Source organism: Sarcophilus harrisii, chromosome 1 (genome assembly GCF_902635505.1).
Source record: "Sarcophilus harrisii chromosome 1, mSarHar1.11, whole genome shotgun sequence".
Classification (NCBI taxonomy): Eukaryota; Metazoa; Chordata; class Mammalia; order Dasyuromorphia; family Dasyuridae; genus Sarcophilus; species Sarcophilus harrisii.
This window is the reverse complement of record NC_045426.1, coordinates 405,795,508-405,818,513: the sequence shown is the minus strand read 5'-3', so window position 1 is coordinate 405,818,513 and position 23,006 is coordinate 405,795,508. Positions and strand designations below refer to the sequence as shown.

Genomic DNA, 23,006 nt, shown 5'->3' with positions numbered 1-23,006 from the left:
TGAGATCAATTTATATCCTCCTTTAAGGTTTCACATGTAGGCATTTTGTCCTTTAGTTGTAGCTTTCTTTGATCAGTGCTATGAAGTAGTCCAACCAATTCACACTTCTTGTTGCCTGGTTTCTGGAGCTGGCAATATGCCTTCTGTACTGGGGCTGCTTTTCCACTGATAACCTCCTGTGACACTGTCAGGGGGGAAGTCACGACCAGGGAGTCCTTTGCTGATCTGTGCTGTAGCTAACAGTTCCACTGGTTTACTCAGACATTTAATATGCTGGACTTACTCTCTCCTTTTACCTTAGTGAAGCTAACTTTTCCTGAAGTCCTTCCAAGCTTTCTGAGGCTGGAAAATTGATTATTTTTTGGTAGGTTTTGTTGCTCCAGAATCTGTTCAGAGGCTTGATTTAACATTTTTTCTAAGGGAAACTGGGGAGAGCTCAGGCAACTTTTCTTGGCTTCTCTTCATCATCTTGGATCTTTTCCCACCTTCCCTTCCCACCTCACCCCCAGATATCATATCATTCTTACCTTAATGTTGAATTTTCCATACACTGTAAGCCCTTGCTTTATGAAGGACAGGGTATGAGTTCTTTGATGACTTCATCACTTAATATTTTACCAACATGATTACTGCAAATAATTTTCCAAAATTGAATCTGGCTTATGCTGCAGAGCCAATAAAACTAAAGTAGTTTAAAAAAATAAGACTTGAGTTCCCATGGAAGGTAGTGATAAATCTGGCACTTAGGTTTTGTTTCTCTTTTCTTTTTTTTGTGGGGGGGAGGGTTGTTTTTAAAGTATTTTTCTCTATCTCCAACTTCCTGCCTCTTTCCTTTTTGCTCCAAGTTCCTCAGGTGTACCCAGAGACCTACTGATAGTTATCTTACTGTAGGAGATGATAGAATCGTAGATTTAAAGGTGAAAAGGACCTCGGTGGACTTTCACTCCAACTTCTTTATTTTACAAAGAAAAATCACATCCCAAGAATTTAAGTGATTTGCCTAAAGTTACATAGATTTTAAGTGATAGATAGGAATTGAACTCAAGACCTCTGACTTCTTATCCAGGACAACTCCACTATACCATGCTGCCAATAATAATCCTAATAAAAAATTAGAAGAAGGACTAGATTTAAGAATACATTTACATATAGAACTACCAGGAAAAGAAATGATTTCTTTGTGCAGCTTAAGTCTTAGAAAGTTGCTGAGAGCACTGAGAAGGTTATGTGACTTGCCACATATCAGAATTCATATCTTGGTTTTCAGGCCTGCTTCTATATTGCTTTGACTGTTACTTTTCATGCTAGCAAGTTGTATTTCTTCTCCCATTCATCCCTATTACCTAACACCCCAACCAAAACCAACAAAACAAAAACTTTGAAGAATTGTGTACTTTTGCTATTTTCTATGACACATAACTAGATTAAATTGTGTGACTTCTAAAAATTCAAAATGTTCTTAAAATATGTTCATTTATAGGAGTAGCTACCCAGATCACAAGGAAGGTGAGGACATTGACGTGTCTGAGGAGTTACCTTCAGAAAAGAATTTAGAATATGATGATGAAACCATGGAGCTGATTCTCCCTTCGGGTAAATACATATTTCAAAAAAAATCTTAAATGTTGGTCTAACAAACATAGTACATAAGTAGGTTTTTTTTTTTTCCAAAAAAAAAAAAAGGAACACATGTAAATGTCACTTACATTTTCTTAACTTCTGAAGCTTCTAGCTAAATTTAAAAGAAAAAGCTTGTTTCTTTTATATCTTCCTGTTTTATGGTGGGGATCCTTTAAGTAATATTTCTGTTATCCTTATTTTCTGCTGCATCCTTTCTTGTTGATTTTCTTCTTTTTATTTCAGCCATGTACTTTATTTTTAGAATTGATTATTATACATAATTTCACTTCCTCACTTGCTAGTTTGGTTCAGTTCAGTGAAACTGATCTTCCTACTGTTTCTCATAGTATGTTCCCTTCCACATTTCCATGCCTCTGCTTTGATATTTCTTATACCTGTGGAGTGCCCACTCACTTCCCTTTTGCCCCAGAATCCTTTTTTTCCTTTGAAATCCAACTTAAGTGCCACTATTTACATGAAACTTTCCCAAATTCCTTACCACTGCTGTCCTTCTCCCTAAAATGAACTTGTATTTAATTTTTCTGTTTTTTCCTCCAATATAATGTAGACTCCTTGAGGTCAGGGAATTTTTGCTTCTTTTCTTTGTAAACCTGTTACCTGCCTTAGTGCCTGTAGTGTACACATAAACATACTTGCATACATATGTGAATATGTACATATACATAAAACATTTTTTTTGTTTGTTTGAATGTGCTTGTTAAATTCAGAGGAAAGGGCTATGCCTTTTTAATTGTTGTTTCTTCAGCTCCCAAAATAGTGCTCTAACTAATATACTATTGAGTGTAGTATGTAGCTAGATGACACAGTGGATAGAGTGCAGGGCCTGAAGTCAAGAAGATTGATCCTACTGAGTTCACACCTGTCCCTTAGAAACATGCTAATTGTGTGAACCTTGCTCCTGTTTGCCTCAGTTTCCTTATCTGTAAAATAATCTAGAAAAGGAAATGGCAACCCATTCCAGTGTCTTTGCCAAAAAAGCCCCAAATGAGTTTATGAAGAGATGGACATGACTGAAAATGACTGAACAACAACAGTATTTTTTTTTAAATGGACTTGAACAGACTAGTTTCTTTTTCTTTCCTTTTTTTTTTTTTTTTGTCTACTAGTTTCTTTTTTTTTTTAATTGGGTATTAAGTCTAAGATAGATACCAAACTATTTAGAGTATATTTGCTATTTTGACAACTGTATACTTTTTTTTTAAAATAATTAAAACTTTTTATTGACAGAACACATGCCTGGGTAATTTTTTTACAACATTATCCCTTGCACTCACTTCTGTTCTGACTTTTCCCCTCCTTCCTTCCACCCCCTCCCCCAGATGGCAAGCAGTCCTATACATGTTAAATATGTCACAGTATATCCTAGATACAATATACGTGTGCAGAACCGAACAATTCTCTTGTTGCACAGGAAGAATTGGATTCAGAAGGTAAAAATAACCTGGGAAGAAAAACAAAAATGCAAACAGTTTGCATTCATTTCCCAGTGTTCTTTCTTTGGATGTAGCTGCTTCTGTCCATCATTGATCAATTGGAACTGAATTAGATCTTCTCTTTGAACAACTGTATACTTTTGAAAAATAGCCACCATTTTCTTCCTAGAATGGAAGAACTGACCTAAAATCTTATATTTCACAGGTACTTTAAGATGTAATTATCCCTAAAAACAGTAAAATTTCTTACATAGTCAGTGTATCTCCAAAGAAACAAAGTATACATTACCCCCAAAATATATTAATGGTCGAAAGCATCACAGATATCTTATTACACTCATGTATATTTCCAGTGTGAACCAGCATTTTTACTTTGTACATTAGATTATTTTAAATATTAGATTTAAGAATAAATGAAGAAAATTGTGGCTGTTTTTCAAAAGTTTACAGTTATTTTGTTTTGTTTTGTTTTTTTGGGGGGGTGGAGTGCAGTTAGAGTTAAGTGATTTGTCCAGGACAGCTAGTAAATATTAAATATCTGAGGACAAATTTGAACTCAGGTCCTGTTGACTTCAGGGGTGGTGCTCTATCTACTGAACCATCTAGTTGCCTCTAGTATAGGTATTTAAAACAAAACAAAACAACCCTGCTCTAAATGGCCTGGCATCTATCCTTTTTGGTATGTAGAAAGAAATTTATTCTCTTTCTCTCTAAGGAAGAAAATCATAAATAGCTATGTGATTAGTTTATCTGTGTTTGTGTAGTGATGAGTATGAGTTTATTTCAGGCGGAATTTAAAATAGGAAAATTATTCAAGTCCTAGTAGAAGTCAATCTTAAAATAGCTTAGACATGAAAAGCCCAATTGTAGAAATTTTCCTTGAAATTTGTCTCTGGGGTTTTTTGAATACCTTTTGATAAACTTAATTCTTTTACTAATTTAGTACTTTACAAGGTCTATTTTCAAATGGCATAATGTTGTGAGGCATTGTGGCACAGAGAGTCTTGGGTTGAAAAGGAATTGAGGTCTGTGTTAGAAATGGGCCCTGCTATTTGCCATCTGTGTGATCTGAGATAAACCATTCCTTATGAATTAAAACAATAAGAGTTAGTGTTTCAGACTGAAGATCATTGGTTATACTGACAAAAGTATATTATGAGTGGGATTTTTATAATTGATATTGATTCCTAGACTTCAAGCTTTTCTGAAAAGGAGCTTAGTGATATTTAGTTCAAAACTCATTTTACAAATGAGGTAGCTGAGGCCTAGAGAGGTTTAGTGTCTTGGCCACAGTCAGCCAGGAAATAAGCAGCAGGCTCAGAATCTGGACCTCTCTTGTCTTTCCATATCTAGCATTTTTCACTTTAGGATCCTCCATGCCATTAAATCAAACAGGTTTATCTCTTAGATTAAAAAAAAAAAAAAAAAGTTATTTGTCAGTAAAAGCAGATTAGCAAATTAGGTGTCTTTTGCTAGGAATAATTATGATAACTTTGCCCCTCAGGTAAAATCTTTGGCCCATTACGACATAAAAGATCCATAACAGGCCGTTTAGGGCCATTTTAATCAAAATGGATGTTTCATACAGGTTGTAAGATATTTATTATCACACCTCTTAAGATATTTATTATCACACCTCTTTTTTGTCATTTTTTTTTTTTTTTTTTTGAACAGAAATTCACTCTGCATCAGTTCATAAGTGTTTTCTTAAGTTTCTCTCAAATCATCTCCTTCATCATTTCTTCTTTGGCAATAGTCTTTTGCTTTCATGTACCATAATTTGTTCAGTCATTCTTCAGTTGTTGGCTTACTTTGAGTTTCCAGTCCTTTGTCATTAAAATATTTTTTTATTTTTATTTATATTTATAAATATAATAAATATTATTTATATAACATTTATAATAACATATTAATTAATATTAATAATAATATAATATTAATTCATATAATAAATAAATATTTATTAAAAAATTGCCATAAATATTTTTGTACATTTGAGTCCTTTTCTTCTTTGGCAAAAGTATTTCAGGTTAGGAGTTTTTTTTTAAGTAACATTTTAGGAACCTTTGAGGCACAGTTAAAAATTACTTTTCAGAATGGCTTAACCAGTTCATAGTTTCACCAACAGTGCATTACATGCACTGTTTCTACATGCTCCAGGATGTCAGTTCAATTTTTTCTCAAGTTTGTCAATCTAATAGTTGTTTTACTTTATATTTCTCAAATTTTTAGTCATTTGAAGCAGTTTAACATATGACTAGAGGTGGCTTGGATTTCTTCCCTTGAAAACTGCCTTTTATAGCCTTCTCATCATTATTATTTGGGTAATGGCTAATGACTCTTACACATTTACGTCAGTTCCTTTTAGATCTTGAAAGTAATACCTTTATTAAAGAAAAGAAATCTAATGGAGATAATAGGGAAAGATCTGGTGATCTTATGGTACAGTGAGAAAGTACATATTAAAATGTCATTTCAATCAATCTATCATTTGCAGAAGTCATATTAGTTTCCAGTTTGATTCAAATGTTGTTTTTAATAGTGCCAAGGACTTTAATGGTAAGAACTTCCTTTTCCAGCTTCAGTACCTTTAAGCTGTACTCCCAATAGAAGTATTGGCCAGCAGAGGGCGACAATTCTGTCTTACTACACAGCTTCCAGTGCAGGTTTTTTTTGTTACTTTCTAACAAACATTTGAGAACTTTAATTTAAAGTGTGGGGATTTGTTGCCCATTTTGAACTTCTAGACTTGAGCTGTTTTGTAGATGCTAAAATTGTTTTTATCCTTCAGTGAGATCTTTTCTGTTTGTATCATTTCATTATTAATCATTAATCAATATTTAACTTTAATTAAATTAATTAACATTAACTTAATGTTAATTAATCTTAATCATCATTAATCAATAAATAAAACAAATAATCAAAAAATAAAATAATAAATAAATAAAATCCTTTCTGTAATTTCTAGTGGAAATGACCTGAATCAAATCTACATTACTCATTTTCTTCATGAATTTAATTTTTGGTTGGATTCATTTGAATGTCACTTGTGCACTTTTAGATTCCACTCTTAGACTCAATTTCATAAGCACTGCCTGGAGATAAAGCACAGTTGTTGCATATGCCTTTTGTTCATTTAATGAATGCTCATAGTTTGACCACTTTAATGGTTACCCTTTGGATGACCTTTTAAATTCCACTTTTGGCTTTTTGCCATTCTATAAACTCCATTTGGAAGTAAGTTAATTTGTTTGACCATTCCACTGGCATATACTTATTGTCATCCTTCATTATTACTTGGTAAAGCAATGTATATTTGGGGTTTTTTCATTTTCAAAATTTTTTTTCTGTAAACTTTTGAATTATTTAAAATTCATAGTAAGAAAAACTAAAACTCACAACAGTAATTTACAGTGGGAATGATTCTGTCAGCATTCTGAGATTGCTGTTGGCTAGCCTGAAGCATTGTGGTTTTACCAGCTATTTTGCCTTTATCATTTTACTATGAAAACCATAAGATTTTAAAAACTGATGTTAAAAATATGTAGCATGAGAGATGACTGTTATATTCTACTGGTTCGTTCTTTACCTTATATTATTAATTTGCTTTCTATGTAGAATTTATTTATTCAGCTAGTTACTAAATGGTAGTTGGACATATAAGTGGATCTGATTATGGGTCATTTGGTTACTGTGCTGGGACCTAATGAACACCTTCACATGGGAAATTGACTTTAGCATACAGGTACTCAGTGTTATAATGAATCTGCTTGAATGAATTAACTTGTTTCTGAAAAAATTCAGGATATCAGAAACTTTGCAAATGCAAACTAATCTGAAAAGTAGTAAGTATATAGAATAACAGTAACAGGCTTGTTGATTTGGGTAGTCTAGGAGTATTGAAAACCAGTAGTAGCTTTTACTTTTGCTAAAGCCATTTGCTTTTGGAATAATATAATCTTGTCATTGCTTTAGGATATCCAGCAGATGGTGCTATTTCTTCACTTTGAAAGGTTCTGTAAAATCCTGTGTCTTGAATCTAAAAGTTTTGTAATTTTTTTGATTTTGCTGTTGCTCACACACTTTAATGAGTTAAAGTTATTGACTAGGCAGATGAAATAACAGATTCAGAATATCAATGGTTTCATTTTTTATGAACATCATAATATATAAATATTTTCTTCTAATTCATTTAGTAAGCACTAGTGAAATGTCTGCTCTTAACACAGAGAACTGTGAAGATAAAAACCATGGTCGTTGCCCACAAAGAACTTCTAGGCTGGTAGGAGAGATTAGAAAGGTTCAAAGGTTCTTTTGAAAATTAGTATTATAGTTAGGCTCACAATTTATATAGATATTCCCTTGAGGAAGTAGTTACAAGTAATCAATGGTTATCTGCAGCTTCTTTGTCAAGAGGGGATATATGTGTGTGCACATGCGTGTGTACCCATATATACTTATTTACGTGATTTTCTCACCCAGTGACATTGGTCATATTTAGAATTAGAGAGATTGCCATTATGTAAAGAAAAAGATGATACAAAAAGGACATGGAAATTAATTGATACAGCATGAAGTAAACAAAACTAGAACAATTTATACTATAACATCAATATAAAAATGAACAATCTTGAAGACAGTTTATAAACTGATGAAGAGTGAAACAAGCAGAACCAGAGGATAATTTCAACAATAACAACAGATGTATAAAAACAAACAGCTTTGAAAACTCTTAAGAACAAAGATCAATGCAATGGCTATTTGTGATTCCATTGTACTAATGATGAAATTTATGCTACCCTTTATAGATAGATGAATTTAAGATAAAGAACTAAATACAAATTTTTGTATATAGCCATTGAGGGAATTTTTTTTGCTTTGAATGTGCATATTTATTATGAGTAATTTTTCTATTCTTTTTTCCCCCCAGTGGCGTTGGAGAAATATTTCTGGTTTTTTGCTTTTTTTTTTCAAGAAAAGTTGAGAGGAACACTAAATATATGAAATGTTATATATATTTTCAGAAGAGTTCACTCAATTATTTTTTCTTAACTTACTTTTATTATGAGACCTCTCTCAAAGTGGGAGTAATCTGTAAATGTTTGCATTGTAAAAATAAATTGCATTAGTAAAACTTTATAAAAAGATTCAGGTATGAGAAGGAGTTAATTCTAGTAATGTCCTCTCCGAAGGCAGGGATGAAGAGAAAATCAGTGTTTATGAAGAATAACTACTAGATTAATTTAAAAGGGAGTAATATGAATTAAACCTAATTTGAAAGGAAGTAGTATGAAATGTACTTGGAGACGTAAGCAGGAGCCATTTTGTATAGGGCTTTAAATATCAGCCTTAGGAGTTTATATTTTATATTATAAGTAATAGTGTATCAGTGACAATTTTTAGTAGGAGGGTGGCATGGTCAGATTTGTGATTTAGGAATATTTTGCAAATCGTGGATGTAATAGATAATGTGGATCACTTGAAAAGTGATGAGAGTTTTATGAGTAGAGAGAATGGGACAAATCTGAGATATGGTAGAACTAGAATTGACATTTAGTTGGATAAAGGTATGAAGAAAAGGAAAGAGATAAGACTGAGATTGTAGTCCTGTCTGATCAGAAGAAATCATCAAAATAATATGTTTAATATGTTTTGAACAGGCTCTGAAAGCTGTGCCATTTGATTTTTGAATATTATACCTTGAATAGTAAAAATTTAGATATTACTATCTTTAGAGAATCCATTCTTATAGCAGTAGTATAGAATTGGTTGTCATGAAATCTTAAAAGTTTTTTGATAGTCATTCAGAACCAGTAACCAGTAAGAATAAAAACAGTATTTTAAGACATTGGCCTAGAGTAATAAAAACCTTTTGGTGAAGTTTTTTAGAAATTTAAATATATTTTTAATAAATTACTTTCAAATATCAGGTCAGAATATTGATTGAAATAGAAATACATTGATTCACTATACTAACGATTTACTGCTTAATGATCTGGATATAATCACCTGAGCAAACTCAGTACATCCTGACAGAATATCGGAAATGAAAACCACAGCATATAGTCCTGGGATTTCCTGCTAAAGCCTTCTTCAGGTTTCATTTCATAGCTTGTCAATTACATCTTAGATCTTACAGCTTTGCTATTTAACCCTTTTCTTGTTTCTGTAGCTAAAAATCAGTGAAACATACTTCCGTGCTTATTGTCATCAAAAAACCAAATGTCTGCTTTGTGTTGGGATTAAGAATTCAGTGATAAGATTTTTTTTTTTTTGTAAGGACCATAATTTTTGTTTATTTATTTATATGTTTTTTATTATAGCATTTTATTGACAAAACATATGCATGAGTAGTTTTTCAACATTGACCTTTGCAAAAACTTCTGCTCCAACTTTTCCCTTTCTTCCCTCCACCTTCTCCCCTAGCTGGCAGGTAGTCCCATACATGTTAAATAAATACAATTATACATATTTATACAGTTATCTTGCTGCACAAGAAAAATCGGATTTAGAAAGAAGGTAAAAATAACCTGGGAAGAAAAACAAAAATGCAAGCAAACAATAACAGAAAGAGTAGAGATGCTTTGTTGTGGTTCACACTCATTTCTTTTGCTGGGTGTAGTTGGTTCTGTTCATTACAGATCAATTGGAACTAATTTGGATCCTCTCCTTGTTGAAGACGGCCACTTGCATCAGAATTGGTCCTCATATAGTATTGTTGTTGAAGTGTATAAATGATCTCCTGGTTCTGCTCATTTCACTTAGCATCAGTTCATGTAAATCTCTCCAGGCCTCTCTGTATTCATCCTGCTGGTCATTACTTACAGAACAATAATATTCCATAACATTCATATATCACAATTTACCCAACCATTCTCCAATTGATGGGCATCCATTCAATTTCCAGTTTCTAGCCACTATGAACAGGGCTGCCGCAAACATTTTTGCACATACAGGTCCCTTTCCCTTCTTTAATAAGTGATAAGATTTTAAAAAAATAACTATCTAAGTTTAACATTAAATTGCAGCATCTGTCTTTAAGCTTCTATGCTGTATGCTCAAAGTAGTAGTGCTATGAATATTGTCATCAAAAATCTATTAAGCACCTACTATGTGCTAAACATGAACTAATCTCTGACTTCAAATTTATAATTTAGTCTACCTGAATATGATCACAGAAATAATCAACATATATGTGCTTATGTTTCTGTGGTAAGCAGGTTTTTTTCCTAATTCTTCCTATGTATATGATTACTTTAAATTGTTATATCAAATGCTTAATTACGTTTAGTTTATTTTAAAATCGTTTTAATGTAATTTCTTCATTAAATATCCACATTTTAAATTTTTCAGTAGAATGAGCAAGATGGTATAAGCCCTGCCCTTATTCCTTAGATTCCTTCTTTGTAATTTGTAGGGCTGTTTGTTGGGTTACATGTTTATCAGTGTACTGATGGACGCTGGTACATATTTAGAACTTTTTTTGATTAGCAGTCTAGAGCCAGGAGTCTAAGAGGTCATATAACCTAGTTCATTTTACAGATAAGGAAATTTAGGCCCAGGCCAGGTAAGGGATTTACTCAAGGTCACATTGAAAATGAACTTCACATTAGGATTTAAACTCAGGTCTTCTAACATCAGTCACTGGGTGGTTCTTCCGGTCCTCCCCTCCTCCAAGACCCCACCACCTCAAATACACTTGCCTGTCACAAGGTGTACTGAAAGTGACAGGATTCCATATTAAAGACCAGACCAGTGATTAAAAGATCAGTCATCTTTTATTCTGGTCCAGTGTTAGTTTCCTTTATTTAGGAGGTGATTTTTCATCTTTGACATTAACTGAATATTTTCTTTATGCTTTTTTTCCATTTTTAAAATAAGGCAGTAATTTACTTGCCTCATTCTCATTTCCTTGAGATTTCATTAGGTTTAACTAGTTAGTGGCTGTGAGAATTTTTTTGGAACAGTTAACTTCTTCTATATTACCAATTGTTTTTTTCATTTACTCAGTGACTTCTGATACTAGGTTTTGTGTGTGTGTGTGTGTGTGTGTGTGTGTGTGTGTGTGTGTATATTTTCTTTGGCTTTCTGAGGTCCTGCTTTTATTTTGCATACTCCTTCCTCTTTTGTTCAGCAGATATAGAACTCTTATCTCTTTTCCATCCATATAGACTTCTAAGCCTGGCTTGTTTAAGCTTTGTTCCATTGCTTTATGCTGTATTGCTTTAAGAGATTGTATTGCTGTCCTCAGCTCTGCGATTATAAAATGCTTCTTAATCTACAGGTGCCAGAGTCGGTCATCGCTCCTTGATGAGGTATTACAAACAACGGTTTGGTTTGTCAAGAGCCATTACTACTGCCAAAAATCAGAAAGCAGTGGTCAAGGTGCTCCAGCAATACAGAGCACTGGGATGGACAGGAAGCACAGGTATGTGGTGTGATAAAAATTAAAAAATGTGAAGAGGACTTTGGGTCCTGGGAAGGGAAGGGTCATTGGTTAATTCTTTTCATAGTATGGTACTAGAATTTCCTTAGGGAAAAATATGTCATCATCGATAGCATTTTAGGCTGAGTTTATTAAAAGCTAGCAAAGAACGTTTTATTTCGGAGGAAAATTCAGCTTCAGATCCAGCAGGATTAAGGACAGGCATTTTTGGTATACATTCTGTATATAACTAAATAGCTTTAAACCCTATAGAGAACGTTATTAGTTGTCCTCCATGTATTTCCTTTGAACAGAGAAAAATGATTCTATAGAGAAATAATTATAACTTTATTCCTAGTTAGCTATCTCCTAAGGGTGAATTACTGGTTGTAAGGAGACCCAGGTAAGAAACTGGAATTCATCATGCATTGAAAAAATAACGCAAGCCATATATCTGAGTCAGTATAAATATCTGAATGCATACCATTGCCTTTATATCCATGTTACTGAAGACATAGGTTATGATAGAAACAACCTTAATTAGCATAGTATAAATAAAATGAGTTTTGTTTACAGATGAATCTCAATTACAGAGGTCCCTTACTCTGTTTTTGGCAGTAACAAACTGAGTAACAGCTACTGAATTTTAAAACTCTGGTCCCTGTCCTCAGGGTAGAAAGGTTTTAATTCATCAAGTCTTGTAGAAGGACCTCTAACCTGGTTTCCATCTGTGAAGTTGATTCTGATTGAAACACAGAGTCAGGTAGTTTTAGCAGCCGGTGCATTCTTTTCTGTAGAAGGAGAAATGGACTTGGAAAATAGAGGTGAGAGGATCTGAGTTCAGTCCTATCTTTGCCATTTGATAACTTGTGCAGCTAGAGGTAGAACATTGAAATTCTGAATTGTATACCAATTTGCTAGGTTTGCTGTGGGGATCTGTGATACAATATATATACAAAAAAAAAAAAATACATAAATCATAAAATTACCATAAATAGGATTTTTGTAATCTTATTCAAAAGCATATGATTGACTTCTAGTAAGATAACCCTTCCCATTTCAAAACAGATTTTCTTTCAAAAAAGAAAATCAAATAAAATATTGAAAACAAAACACTTGGTGGAAAGGAAAGAACCAATCCCAGGGAAAATTGAACTGGGGTGTGGGGTGCTAGAAGACCAAAAAAATTGAATAATCAAAAATAGTCCCTGGTACAGTGAATCTGTACTGTCAAATTTTGTTTTTGTTTTTTAAAAATAATTATGCTAAAACCCCAAAAGGCAAAATACTCAAGAAGACCCTAAGACTTACTGGAGGAAAAAAAACAAAGGAAATTAAGATTTCTTTTAAAAGATTTGGATAGTTGAGAACAGGTAGAAAAACTATCTAAAATAGTAGACTTTGAAAAATGATTGGCCTCAATGAAATCTCAAAATAAAACCAAAAGTCAATAAGATGAAAAGAACACCTGAGACCTCTGCAAAGCTAAAGCATCTTACCTTGAGGATGGAATTATTGTTTTTTTAGGACAACGTGAAATAGAAAGCCTAAATAGTGTAACGGAGGAAATCTAAAAGTACAGATTAATAGCATTGCTCAAAGATAGTAACCTCTAGGCCCAATTCACTCAAAAGTCAAACTCTGGAAGACCAATAAACAGCTAATCTTGCAGATACCCAAGAGGAGGCCTTTTATGTACCAAGCTAAATCTTTTAAGTTTTTCCTTGACTGTGAGTAATGGAAAAAAAGGGTAGAAAAAAAAGAAGGGTATAATTGAAATTGGCTTGCTTAACATATTATGACAAATCCTGTAAAACTTAGCTTTAACCATTGGTGAAGAAAATAAATTTTCACTAAAGGGAAAATATATTCATGATCCCATCAAATATAAACTAGAGACAGGACATTTGGCCGGTAATTCATCAATTAAAAGAAATGTTTAAAAAGTTAAACTAGGTCATTTGGGATAAAAAGGCCAAACATTGATTTATGTGGACTGATAGAATAACATGAGTATTTATGAGGGGAGCTTACAATGGGAAGCTGGATAAAAATACACTAGAGGAGGAATTAGAAGAAAGAATAGAATTATTTCTTGGAAGGCCCTTTGAAGGTCATTCATAGTCACATAGGGAAGATATGGGGCATCCAGGATCATACTCATCTCTGAGGGCAGTTTCCTTTTTATCTAAATGTGTCTATAGATCCTTAAGAGGACATTTGATGCTATCTGCTAAAAAAGGGAATTTCTCTAAAGGTTGAAAAGAGTCAGGAAGAGGCAAGGATGAGGACTTTGGAGGTTTTCTAGTTCAATCCCCACATTTTAGGAATCAGGACTGAGATCTGGAGGAGTAGATTCTTTGCCTTCAGGACTTACAGCAGGATTCATCCTTAGTGCTCTGGTTCTGGATCCAAAACTTCTTTTTACTACACCGCCTTCTTAATTAATATCCCTGGAATGGGATCTTAACATCTCAAGCCAAGAAAAGGGTGAGTTGAGGTGGGCTGAGGTTGGAGGTGATTAATTATTCAGTATTACAAACTTATCTAGGCTGAATAAATAAGAAAACAAAAACCATTTTCTTGGAAGTCTCGACAACTTTGATTGGATCATTAAGAAATAAATTTATGTGCAAAGTCAATGGATCAGTCATATTTTAGGGCATCCTAGAAGAGGTGATGAGTAGAAAAGAAGAAAAACATTTTTTGGGTTGGATACTGAGTTCAATGGCTTTCTAACAAAAGAGGTGAGGTTTAACTTCTGAAACTGGGCAAGAAAAGGATTAAAACAAAAAAAGGGATGATGCTAGCTAGCATTTATATGTACAGTACTTTCTGGTTTGTTCTTATTGTCACCATTTTACAGATGAGGAAGTGGGTCTGAGAAATATTAAGTGACATCCTGAAACACACAGCTAGTAAATGTCTGAGGCAAGGTTATTTCTCAGGTCTCTCTGACTCCAAGATAGCTGCTTTAATCACTGTGTTTCCCTAGAGACTTAGAGAATAACAATAAAAAAGTGCATTCAGGGTATCTATACTTGAAAGAAGTAGCCTGTGAAAGGAAACTGGAATCAAATTGGTAAAGGTAAAATTTCAGGGACCCTTGTACTGGTTTTAAAGGTGAAAAATATGTCTTTACAGAAAATAGCTTTAAATTGCCCATGAAATGACAGGATGGATCAGAACACAGAACCTGAAGATTTTATATATAAGGAAACCTATATAAAACATAAAGGCACATAATTAAATTGAAGAACTAGGATAAAATTTTATATATTCCTTTTTTTTAATTAGTTGGATAGTTATTCATGATTTCAAATGACGCAGTATAAAAATGGAAAAATAGATACTATCAAGAGTTAAAAATATGGAAACTATTTTATGGTTAAAGGTCCTTTGCTAATGGCATTATTATTAAATATTTGTTGATGCAATTAGATGATGCAGTGGAAATAACACTGGGCCTGGATTCTGGAAGATCTGAATTCAGATGTGGCCTTTAGATACTATTGTTGAGTCTTGGCAAGTCACTTAACTTATTTTTGTCTTAGTTTCCTCATCTGTAAAATGGGAATGATAATAGCACCTACCTCACAGGTTGGTTGTGAAGATCAAATGAGATAATTATTGTAATGTGCTTATTAAATACTGTGTCTTGCAATAGTAAGTGCTGTAAAAATACTTATTCCCTTCTCCACAAATGTATGTTCTCCAAGTGGCATTAATATCTAAAGCTAACTAAAAGACTAAAAGATAATATAAGAATTTAATAAATCTAAACTAGATCATTGAAAACCATGTACATTGTTCTCAAAATTTTGAGAAGTCTCTATTACAGTGGTCTGTTAGCTAGGGCATCAGGTCTAAGGCATAATCCCAGGAAATTGTAATGAGCCAAAGGATAAGAAAATGTCATCAATACAATTGCAACTCTGTCTTCATTTAAGGTTATCAGTACTCTTCTGATCTCTGGCTTTCTATTAATAAACAAACTTCCTTCAGGGTTGTTATATTGTAATATAACCAGGACATCTGCAGCAATGTCTGTGCAGGCAAAACAAAAAACAAATCTCCCCCTCCTTTGTATCCTAGTGTATCCTACAACAGATACCCTGGCAGGGGCCTAACAAAATCTCTGTTCACTGTCTTTCATTTTTAGTTGCCTGGCATGAACAAATATGGATGAATTTTGCTAATGCACAAGTTTGACCATGTTTCTTCTTTACTCATTAAACTCCAGAACTTCCCTATTGACTTTTGTGATCAAATATTTTATCAGGGTCTTAAAAGTCTGCTATTGTGTTTTAGAATGTGTATTAATACAGTGGTGCGTGTGTATATATATATATATATATCCTATAAACAAACTTCATGTATTTAGGATAGAAAATTCGGGTACCACTTTCTTATCATGAGAAAATATGGTTTTAATATTAAAACCAGAGGCTGAAGCAAGGAAAGAAAATTAAAGTCTAATATTACTAAATTTTCACTTGATGCAAAGTTATTTTAAAATTTGGCAGACTGCAGCAATATATTCTTTTTTTTTTTTTTAATTTAATAGCCTTTTATTTACAGGATATATGCATGGGTAACTTTACAGCATTAACAATTGCCAAACCTCTTGTTCCAATTTTTCACCTCTTACCCCCCCCCCCCCACCCCTTCCCCTAGATGGCAGGATGACCAGTAGATGTTAAATATATTAAAATATAAATTAGATACACAATAAGTATACATGACCAAAACGTTATTTTGCAGCAATATATTCTTAAAATTATTCTTTATGACCTAGTTGGATTTATGCCAAGGGATACATGGATGATAGTTCAATTTTAGGAAAACCCTTGGCATAATTGATCTTATAAATAACATAACACATGTGATTATAATCAGTAGAAGCAGAAGCAGCATTCCAAAAAATGTCGCATTTTTTTTCTTTCTTTTTTTTTTTTTTTAATTAAAAGGCTAAAATGATAATAGGAAGAGTAAGGCTTTTGGTAAATATGATCAAAAGCTTGTACCTAAAACAAAAAACTAGAATTTTTTTGTATAAGAAGTGAAGTAATAGGTGTCCTTTCTTTTATTGTTATTATTGCTGTTATTAATTATTAATAACCATGTTTTCTTCATGAATAACTAATTAGTTGTTGCTAACAGTAGCTAAATTTATATAGCACTTACTGTGTGCCATACATTATGCTAAACATATTATAATTCTTATCTCATTTGATTTTCACAACAACCCTGTGGGAGATTGGTGCTACTATTATTATTTTCACTTTTCAGAGGAGCAAACTTGAAGCAGATGTTAAGTGACTTGCCAAGGATCATGCACCTAGTTAGTTTCTGAAGCTGGATTTGAATTAGGGCTGGTATTTTATCCACTCTCATCTAGCTGCACCATTATTATTATTATTGTTATTTTTTAATAAAATATTCAAAATACTAACGATAGCCATAAGGCAAGGAAAATAGTGGAATAGAAATCAATTTTAAAAAGAGAAGACTTGATTGTTTATTTTGAAGATTGTAGAGAAGGCAAGAGATGATTTTGGAGGTGGAATTGAAAAGATTTTTCAACTAACTTATTGCATATGCTGTAGATAGTGGAGATTTCAAATGGCTCTGAGACTGCAAATTTGGGTGATTATGAGGTTGATGGTAACCTCAGCAAAAATAGAGAACTTAGGAAGAAAGAAACTGCTATTGTGGGGAAAATCATGAATTTTATTTTCAATACATTCAACTGGAGGTTCCAGAAAACATTTATTTGGAAATGTAAGATAGGCAGGCAGTGATTTCTTCCTTAGAACGAGATTAGGGCTGGAACTATGTATCTGTGAATAAACTGCAGAAAGGTGATAACTGAATCTGTGGGAGTTGATGAGATCACAGATGGATGAATGAATGAAATGTATGAAAAGGCGTTTAAGTGTTTAGCATATGCCAAGCACTATTGTAATCTTTAGGGATACAAATAGAAAAGTAAGATGGTTGCTGCTGTCAGGATGCACATAGCACATAAAAAAAGAGGGCTCTGATTTAGGGAGGATGGAGAGACCTAAGGGTCTTCAAGGAGCATCAATAGGTTAGATGATGCCAAGGGAAAACTATTAAACTATTAAAACTGTTAAACTATTGGGTAAAGATTTGACAGGAACCTCTGAGAAAATTGAAAATAGTAGAGGGTGTCATCACAGTGCAAATTATGAGTAGGTAGGGCAGATGAAAGTACCTGTTGATGATAATTCATATAGGCTTATAGTTCAGTTTGGTATATTTTGGTACAAATGGGCCCTTTAAATATGTTGAAGACTTCCTTGAAATATAGATCCAGTAGTGAAGATGTTAGGTAAAACTTTTCTCCCACAATTAGAAATTCCTTTTTAGAACAGTTGGCTTCACTGACAGTATTTTAGTGCTGGTCTGTTCATAGCCCCTTCGGTATTGAATAGTTTCATTTTTTTCTAATTATCTTTGCTAGTTTAACATATGGATATACCTGAGATAAAATTTGCATATGGTGTTTGATATTTTCATTATTTTGAAAACTGTTGATTCATTTCTTCTGATCCCTTACTTACCATTGAGGAACAACTCAAACTTGTTGAACTTTAGTCAGTTTTCAGTAGATTTTGGACATCAGCCATCTAGAAGGTGAAGTGACTATAGTATTGGACCTAGAGTCAGGAAGATTCAAGCACAAATCCAGTTTTAGGCACTTAGTAGATGTGTAACTCTAAGCAAGTCACTTAATCTCTGTCTCAGTTTCCTCATCTGAAAAATGAGAAAATTACCTCTTAACTCCTAGGGTTTGTTGGGAAGAATAAACGAGATAATTATTGTAAAGTATTTATTTAGCACAGCACGTGATACATGGTAAGTGTGGTGTGAGATGTGTTTGATGCAAAGATTTTTTTCCTCCAATCTATATTTTTCTTATTCTAGCTACAAATGTGTGTGTAAGAAGACTTAAATTATATAAAAATGCAGTTGTCTTTTAATTTCCGCTATTCTCTTTTCTGATTATAACTTCTTCTCTTAGCCATTGTTGTGAAAGAGATGACTTGTCATTATTTTCTTAATTTTTTATGTGACTTTTTATATTTGTCATTTAAATAGTATAAAATGGACTAAAACCAGTTTTCTTATTTTATAAAATAAAAACTTTCTAAATTACCTAGCAGTTCCTGTCAAATAATGTTATATTCATTTGCTTTAAGTTTTTTTTTCCTTTTCTAATCTGTGTACACTGATGTATCAGGGTTTTTTTTTTTTAACCAGCACTAAATAATTTTGATAATTACTGCTTTGTAACATGAGATCTTGGAACGGTATCCTTTTGCCTCTCAACTTTTTTTTTTTTTTTTTTGGCCATTATTTCTCTTGAAATTCTTCAACTTTTGTGCTTTAGTATGAACTTTTCTATTTTGTTTGGCTCTATAAAGTATCTGTCTCTCATATTGTCAGAGGAACCACTGTGGGTGTCATCTTCTAATTCTTCTTTTAAGCTTGTAAATATAATCACCCGACATCTTGCTTCTCCCTCCACAATATCTTTCACATTCATCTCTTCATTATCTTACATCTCACATAGTGACAGTCCTCATTCAGTCCCTCCTCCTCATCTCTCACCTGGACTGTTGCAGGGCCTCTAGGTTGGTCTTTGGTCTGTCTAGTACATCCTACACACAACTTCCAAAGGATTGTCCTAAAGCAGGATATGACTATAAATAGTATTTCCCTATTCAGTTAATTGTATCTGTAGGATCAAATATAAACCCCCTCTTTGAGATTTAAATCTTTAAAATCTTGACTCTGTTCTGCCTTTCTAGCTCACTATACATTCCTTTTTTTCATGCAGTCTAATCAGTCTCACTTTACTGTTTCTCCCACAAATCATTCCATTTCCCATCTCAATGTTGCTCATCTGAAAAGAGATAGCCTAACTCACAGGTTTGTTTTGTTTTTAGGAATGTTGAGTGTGTGTGTGTGTGTTTGTAGGGAAGGATAGAGAGAAAGGGGGTAATTAAGGTTTAAGTGAGAGACCCCTGAAGAAGTAGAGAGGGGATGGGAAAAAGTGACATAAGGAAAAAAGTTGACACTTGTATGTAAGAGAAGTGGGTCATTTTCTCCTAGTTGGTTGAAAAGATAAAGGTATGTTACAACACAATGCATTTTTTTAACCCTAAAAAACTGATGAAAGGGAATTATATTGAAGCATCACTTCTTGAAAAGTTAGTTTTTTTGTTATATTTTATTCAGTTATAGAATGTGGAGAGAACCTCCTACTCTGAATTTCTAATTTGTCTTTTTTTTAATCTGGCATACCTACAGCTTTACTCAATGGGTGTGAGTGTGTGTATGTGTGTGTATGTGCATGTGCATGTGAGTGCATACGTGTGTGTGTGTGTGTGTGTTAGTGTAGATATTTATGTCTGGGGATCTTGGAATGTGTTACACTTTGATTAATGTATAAAGTGTTTGGTACCATATGAGCAAGGGATTAAAATTTGCTTTACCTACTTCCTTTTAAGTCTTATTTTCTAACAGAGATCACCATCTTAAATTTATTTTGCCTAGTGACTTTCCTTGAGATGTCTCAGGTGATGGAGAGAGAAAAATAGACAGTGAGAGACTGTTTAAAGCACCAGGGTAAACTTTAAGGTGCTTAGAACTGTCTTTCACCTTATGGAAATGCACAAATAGCCTTTAAATTTTTTAATGATACTATCATATGCTCATTTGTGTTTAAAAAAAAAATGTAAGTCCTGCTCTTGAAGGTTATATGATAAAAGTCCCTCTTGTTTTTGTGAGTCTTCTTAATTTTCTAAGAGATCAGGACAAAGCCAACAACAGAAGTTGCCAAATTATCTGCTTGAAATTGTTTTTTTTTTTTTTTTAAGAGTTCTGCTGATTTGTCCGTTTTGCAAAATTAGTTGTCTTTAGTTATTGAGTGAAAATTTCAAGCAAGTGAAAAGGCTAAGTGAGGAGTAACCTTTTTGATTGCTTAGAAAGCTCTGGGCAATTAAAATCAGTTTTAAAATATCAAACTACTAACATACATGCAGTTTTCCTCTTCTGCTGGAATTCATAAGTTACAAAATCATTTGTTTATGGCAAAGACTGATTTCATCTCTTCCTCATTCTTCTAGTAGGCACTTTCTGTGCCTTCTTTGTATCTTTAAGGGTATGACTGCTTTTATAAGCATCATAAGAACTGAATTTTGTACAGAACAGTTTTTCTTTGCAACTGATAATACTTAGTTATTCTTTCTTTGCTTTGTGTTTTTATTCACAGGAGCCACTCTTTTGCGGGAGCGTGACATGCAGTATGTCCAGAGGATGAAGTCAAAATGGATGTTAAAGACAGGAATGAGCAACAATGCCACAAAACAGATGCATTATAGGGCTCAAGTGAGGTTTTAAGTGGCCTTTGGCAGTGTTGGAGGGTAGGGTTCAGTGCAATCTCATCACTTCAGAAGTTCCTGATTTCTCTGAGAATCTTGATGTCTGATAGTGTGATAAAACCTCCTCAACTGCTATTGCACTATTCCCCCCACCACTTTTACCTATCATAATACTGAAAATCATCCAGTTTTCAAATGTCATCTCTGTCAAATTCTAAAAGCTTTATATGTACAGAACGAAATGTGCTCGAGTGATCACTGTACTCAGTAACATGTATGTATTAGTTTGGCAGTTTGCTTATGCTTTTAGATAACTTTGTGTATCAGAGAGCAGTATATCCAATGAAAGAAATGATTGAGAGACTTTCAAGATGACTTGTCAAATCCAATCTTAGTTTAACTTCTAAAACAACAGTTTTTCACATCATGGTGTGGTGGAATTACCTGTGTGCCATCTACGGCAGTTTTGAGACTTATAATTTCTATGAAGAGAATTGGACTTTTCACCTCTCCATAAAGTTTGTATGACTATCTCTGCTGGTGCTGAGATAAAACTGCACTGTGTAGTTTCATTAAACTAGAACATCTTTCAGGAGGCATTTCAAACTTTTTTGCTTACAGAGTTTTCATTTCTATAGCTCATCTTAAAATAGGTGACAATGCTATGTACCAAAGCCTTTTGAACATTGGGAGCTAACGACGGTTTTTCCCTCAAACTTTCACTAATGTGGTACATCCCAAGTGGAAAGTACATGTATCATTTCTAATTTTTATTTTCGAAAGAAATCTTTGCTTCAGAAAATAGGTGTGGTTGTCTTCAACCAAAATCTTAATTCAGACAATTCATGGAATATAGAAAATGCCAAATTGAATCACACAAATCAGTGCTAAAACTTACCCAAGAGGTACCAAGATTTAAAAATCAGAAAGTTAATTATGTATCCCAGCCTCTCCTACTTTCTTTGTTATTCCAGCATGATTGTTGTTCATGTTTATATTGAAATCTCTCTTGAGTCTGTCTGTTTTTAGCCTGTTCCACTCTTGTGGAGGGCAGGACCCTAAGTATATAACTCTTTGTGGATTGGTACTGCCTACTTAAAAGTGAATGAACAACCTGGGAAATGACTACTGGCGATGGTGTTAGTTTCATTGGCTTACTGATTTTTTAGACTTTGTTTTTTTTCAACTGTAAAAAGGAGAAGAATGGAGACTCTATATCTCTTTGTCTCACTAGATTTTTCTGTCGATATGTTCTTGTTTTTTTTGATTCCCAACACTTTCACCTCCTTGGCTTGAGAGAAGTTCTGCATTGTTTTTAGTTCCTAGGCTCTCATCCTGGGCTTATGTTTGCACAGAAAAATGAAGCCTTGTGAACAACAGGCAATTCAAAGGAGATAAAACTCTTCTCAGGACTTAGAATTATATAAACAAGCTATTTCAGTGCTTAAAATCCAAAATCTTTGTCTTTTCATATTTTGATATTTTGCCTTTAGACCTCACTTTTCTACAGGTGCTTTGTTTTCAATTCTTAAATTATTTAACCTGAAGAACTACGTAACTGATTTTGAAATTATGAAATTATATTTTTCTATATTTCTTTCTTATGTACTTTGGATACAACATATTTGCTGTTGTTGTTCCTCCTTCCCTCCTCACTACCCTCACTTTTCCCCCCCAAAAAGAAAAGAAAACAAAAAAACTAAACTGTTGGATCTATTGGCAGAGAGAAATGATTTAAACTCTGGATATCGGAGTAGCAATAAAAGGTATTCTTTGACAATACCAAATTAGTGTTGTCTGCTGCAGCTGGCTGAAAATAAATTGTGTGACATTTCTTTTGGTGGGGTTGAGGATGGGACCAGATGGCCCTGGTGTGCTAGTGCAGCAGTCATTTAGCAGGAGACATCATGACTAGGATCAGAAGTGAGAATATTATTTTGCTTTCTTCCATGCATGCCAAAGAAGCCCAGTGCTTCTATACAGTTTCAGCTATCAGGAGTGGACTTAAGCTGGAAGGAAAATTTCAGCAGCTTTGGATAAGATGTTCTGCTTTGCATAATAATTCTCAGGTACCTTACTTTGTATGTAGGA

General features: G+C 33.5%; 1 protein-coding gene across 1 annotated transcript in view; it reads left to right on the top strand.

Moving 5' to 3' along the window:
• Positions 1-22,702, top strand: part of ZNF622 (zinc finger protein 622) — a 33,697-nt gene extending 10,995 nt beyond the window's left edge. The window contains exons 4-6 of the mRNA XM_031946139.1: positions 1,481-1,593; positions 11,359-11,502; positions 20,807-22,702. Coding sequence (XP_031801999.1) covers positions 1,481-1,593; positions 11,359-11,502; positions 20,807-20,934 — 385 coding nt within the window. The 3' untranslated portion in view covers positions 20,935-22,702. The remainder of the gene's footprint in view (positions 1-1,480; positions 1,594-11,358; positions 11,503-20,806) is intronic.
• The last annotated feature ends 304 nt before the right edge of the window (positions 22,703-23,006 follow it).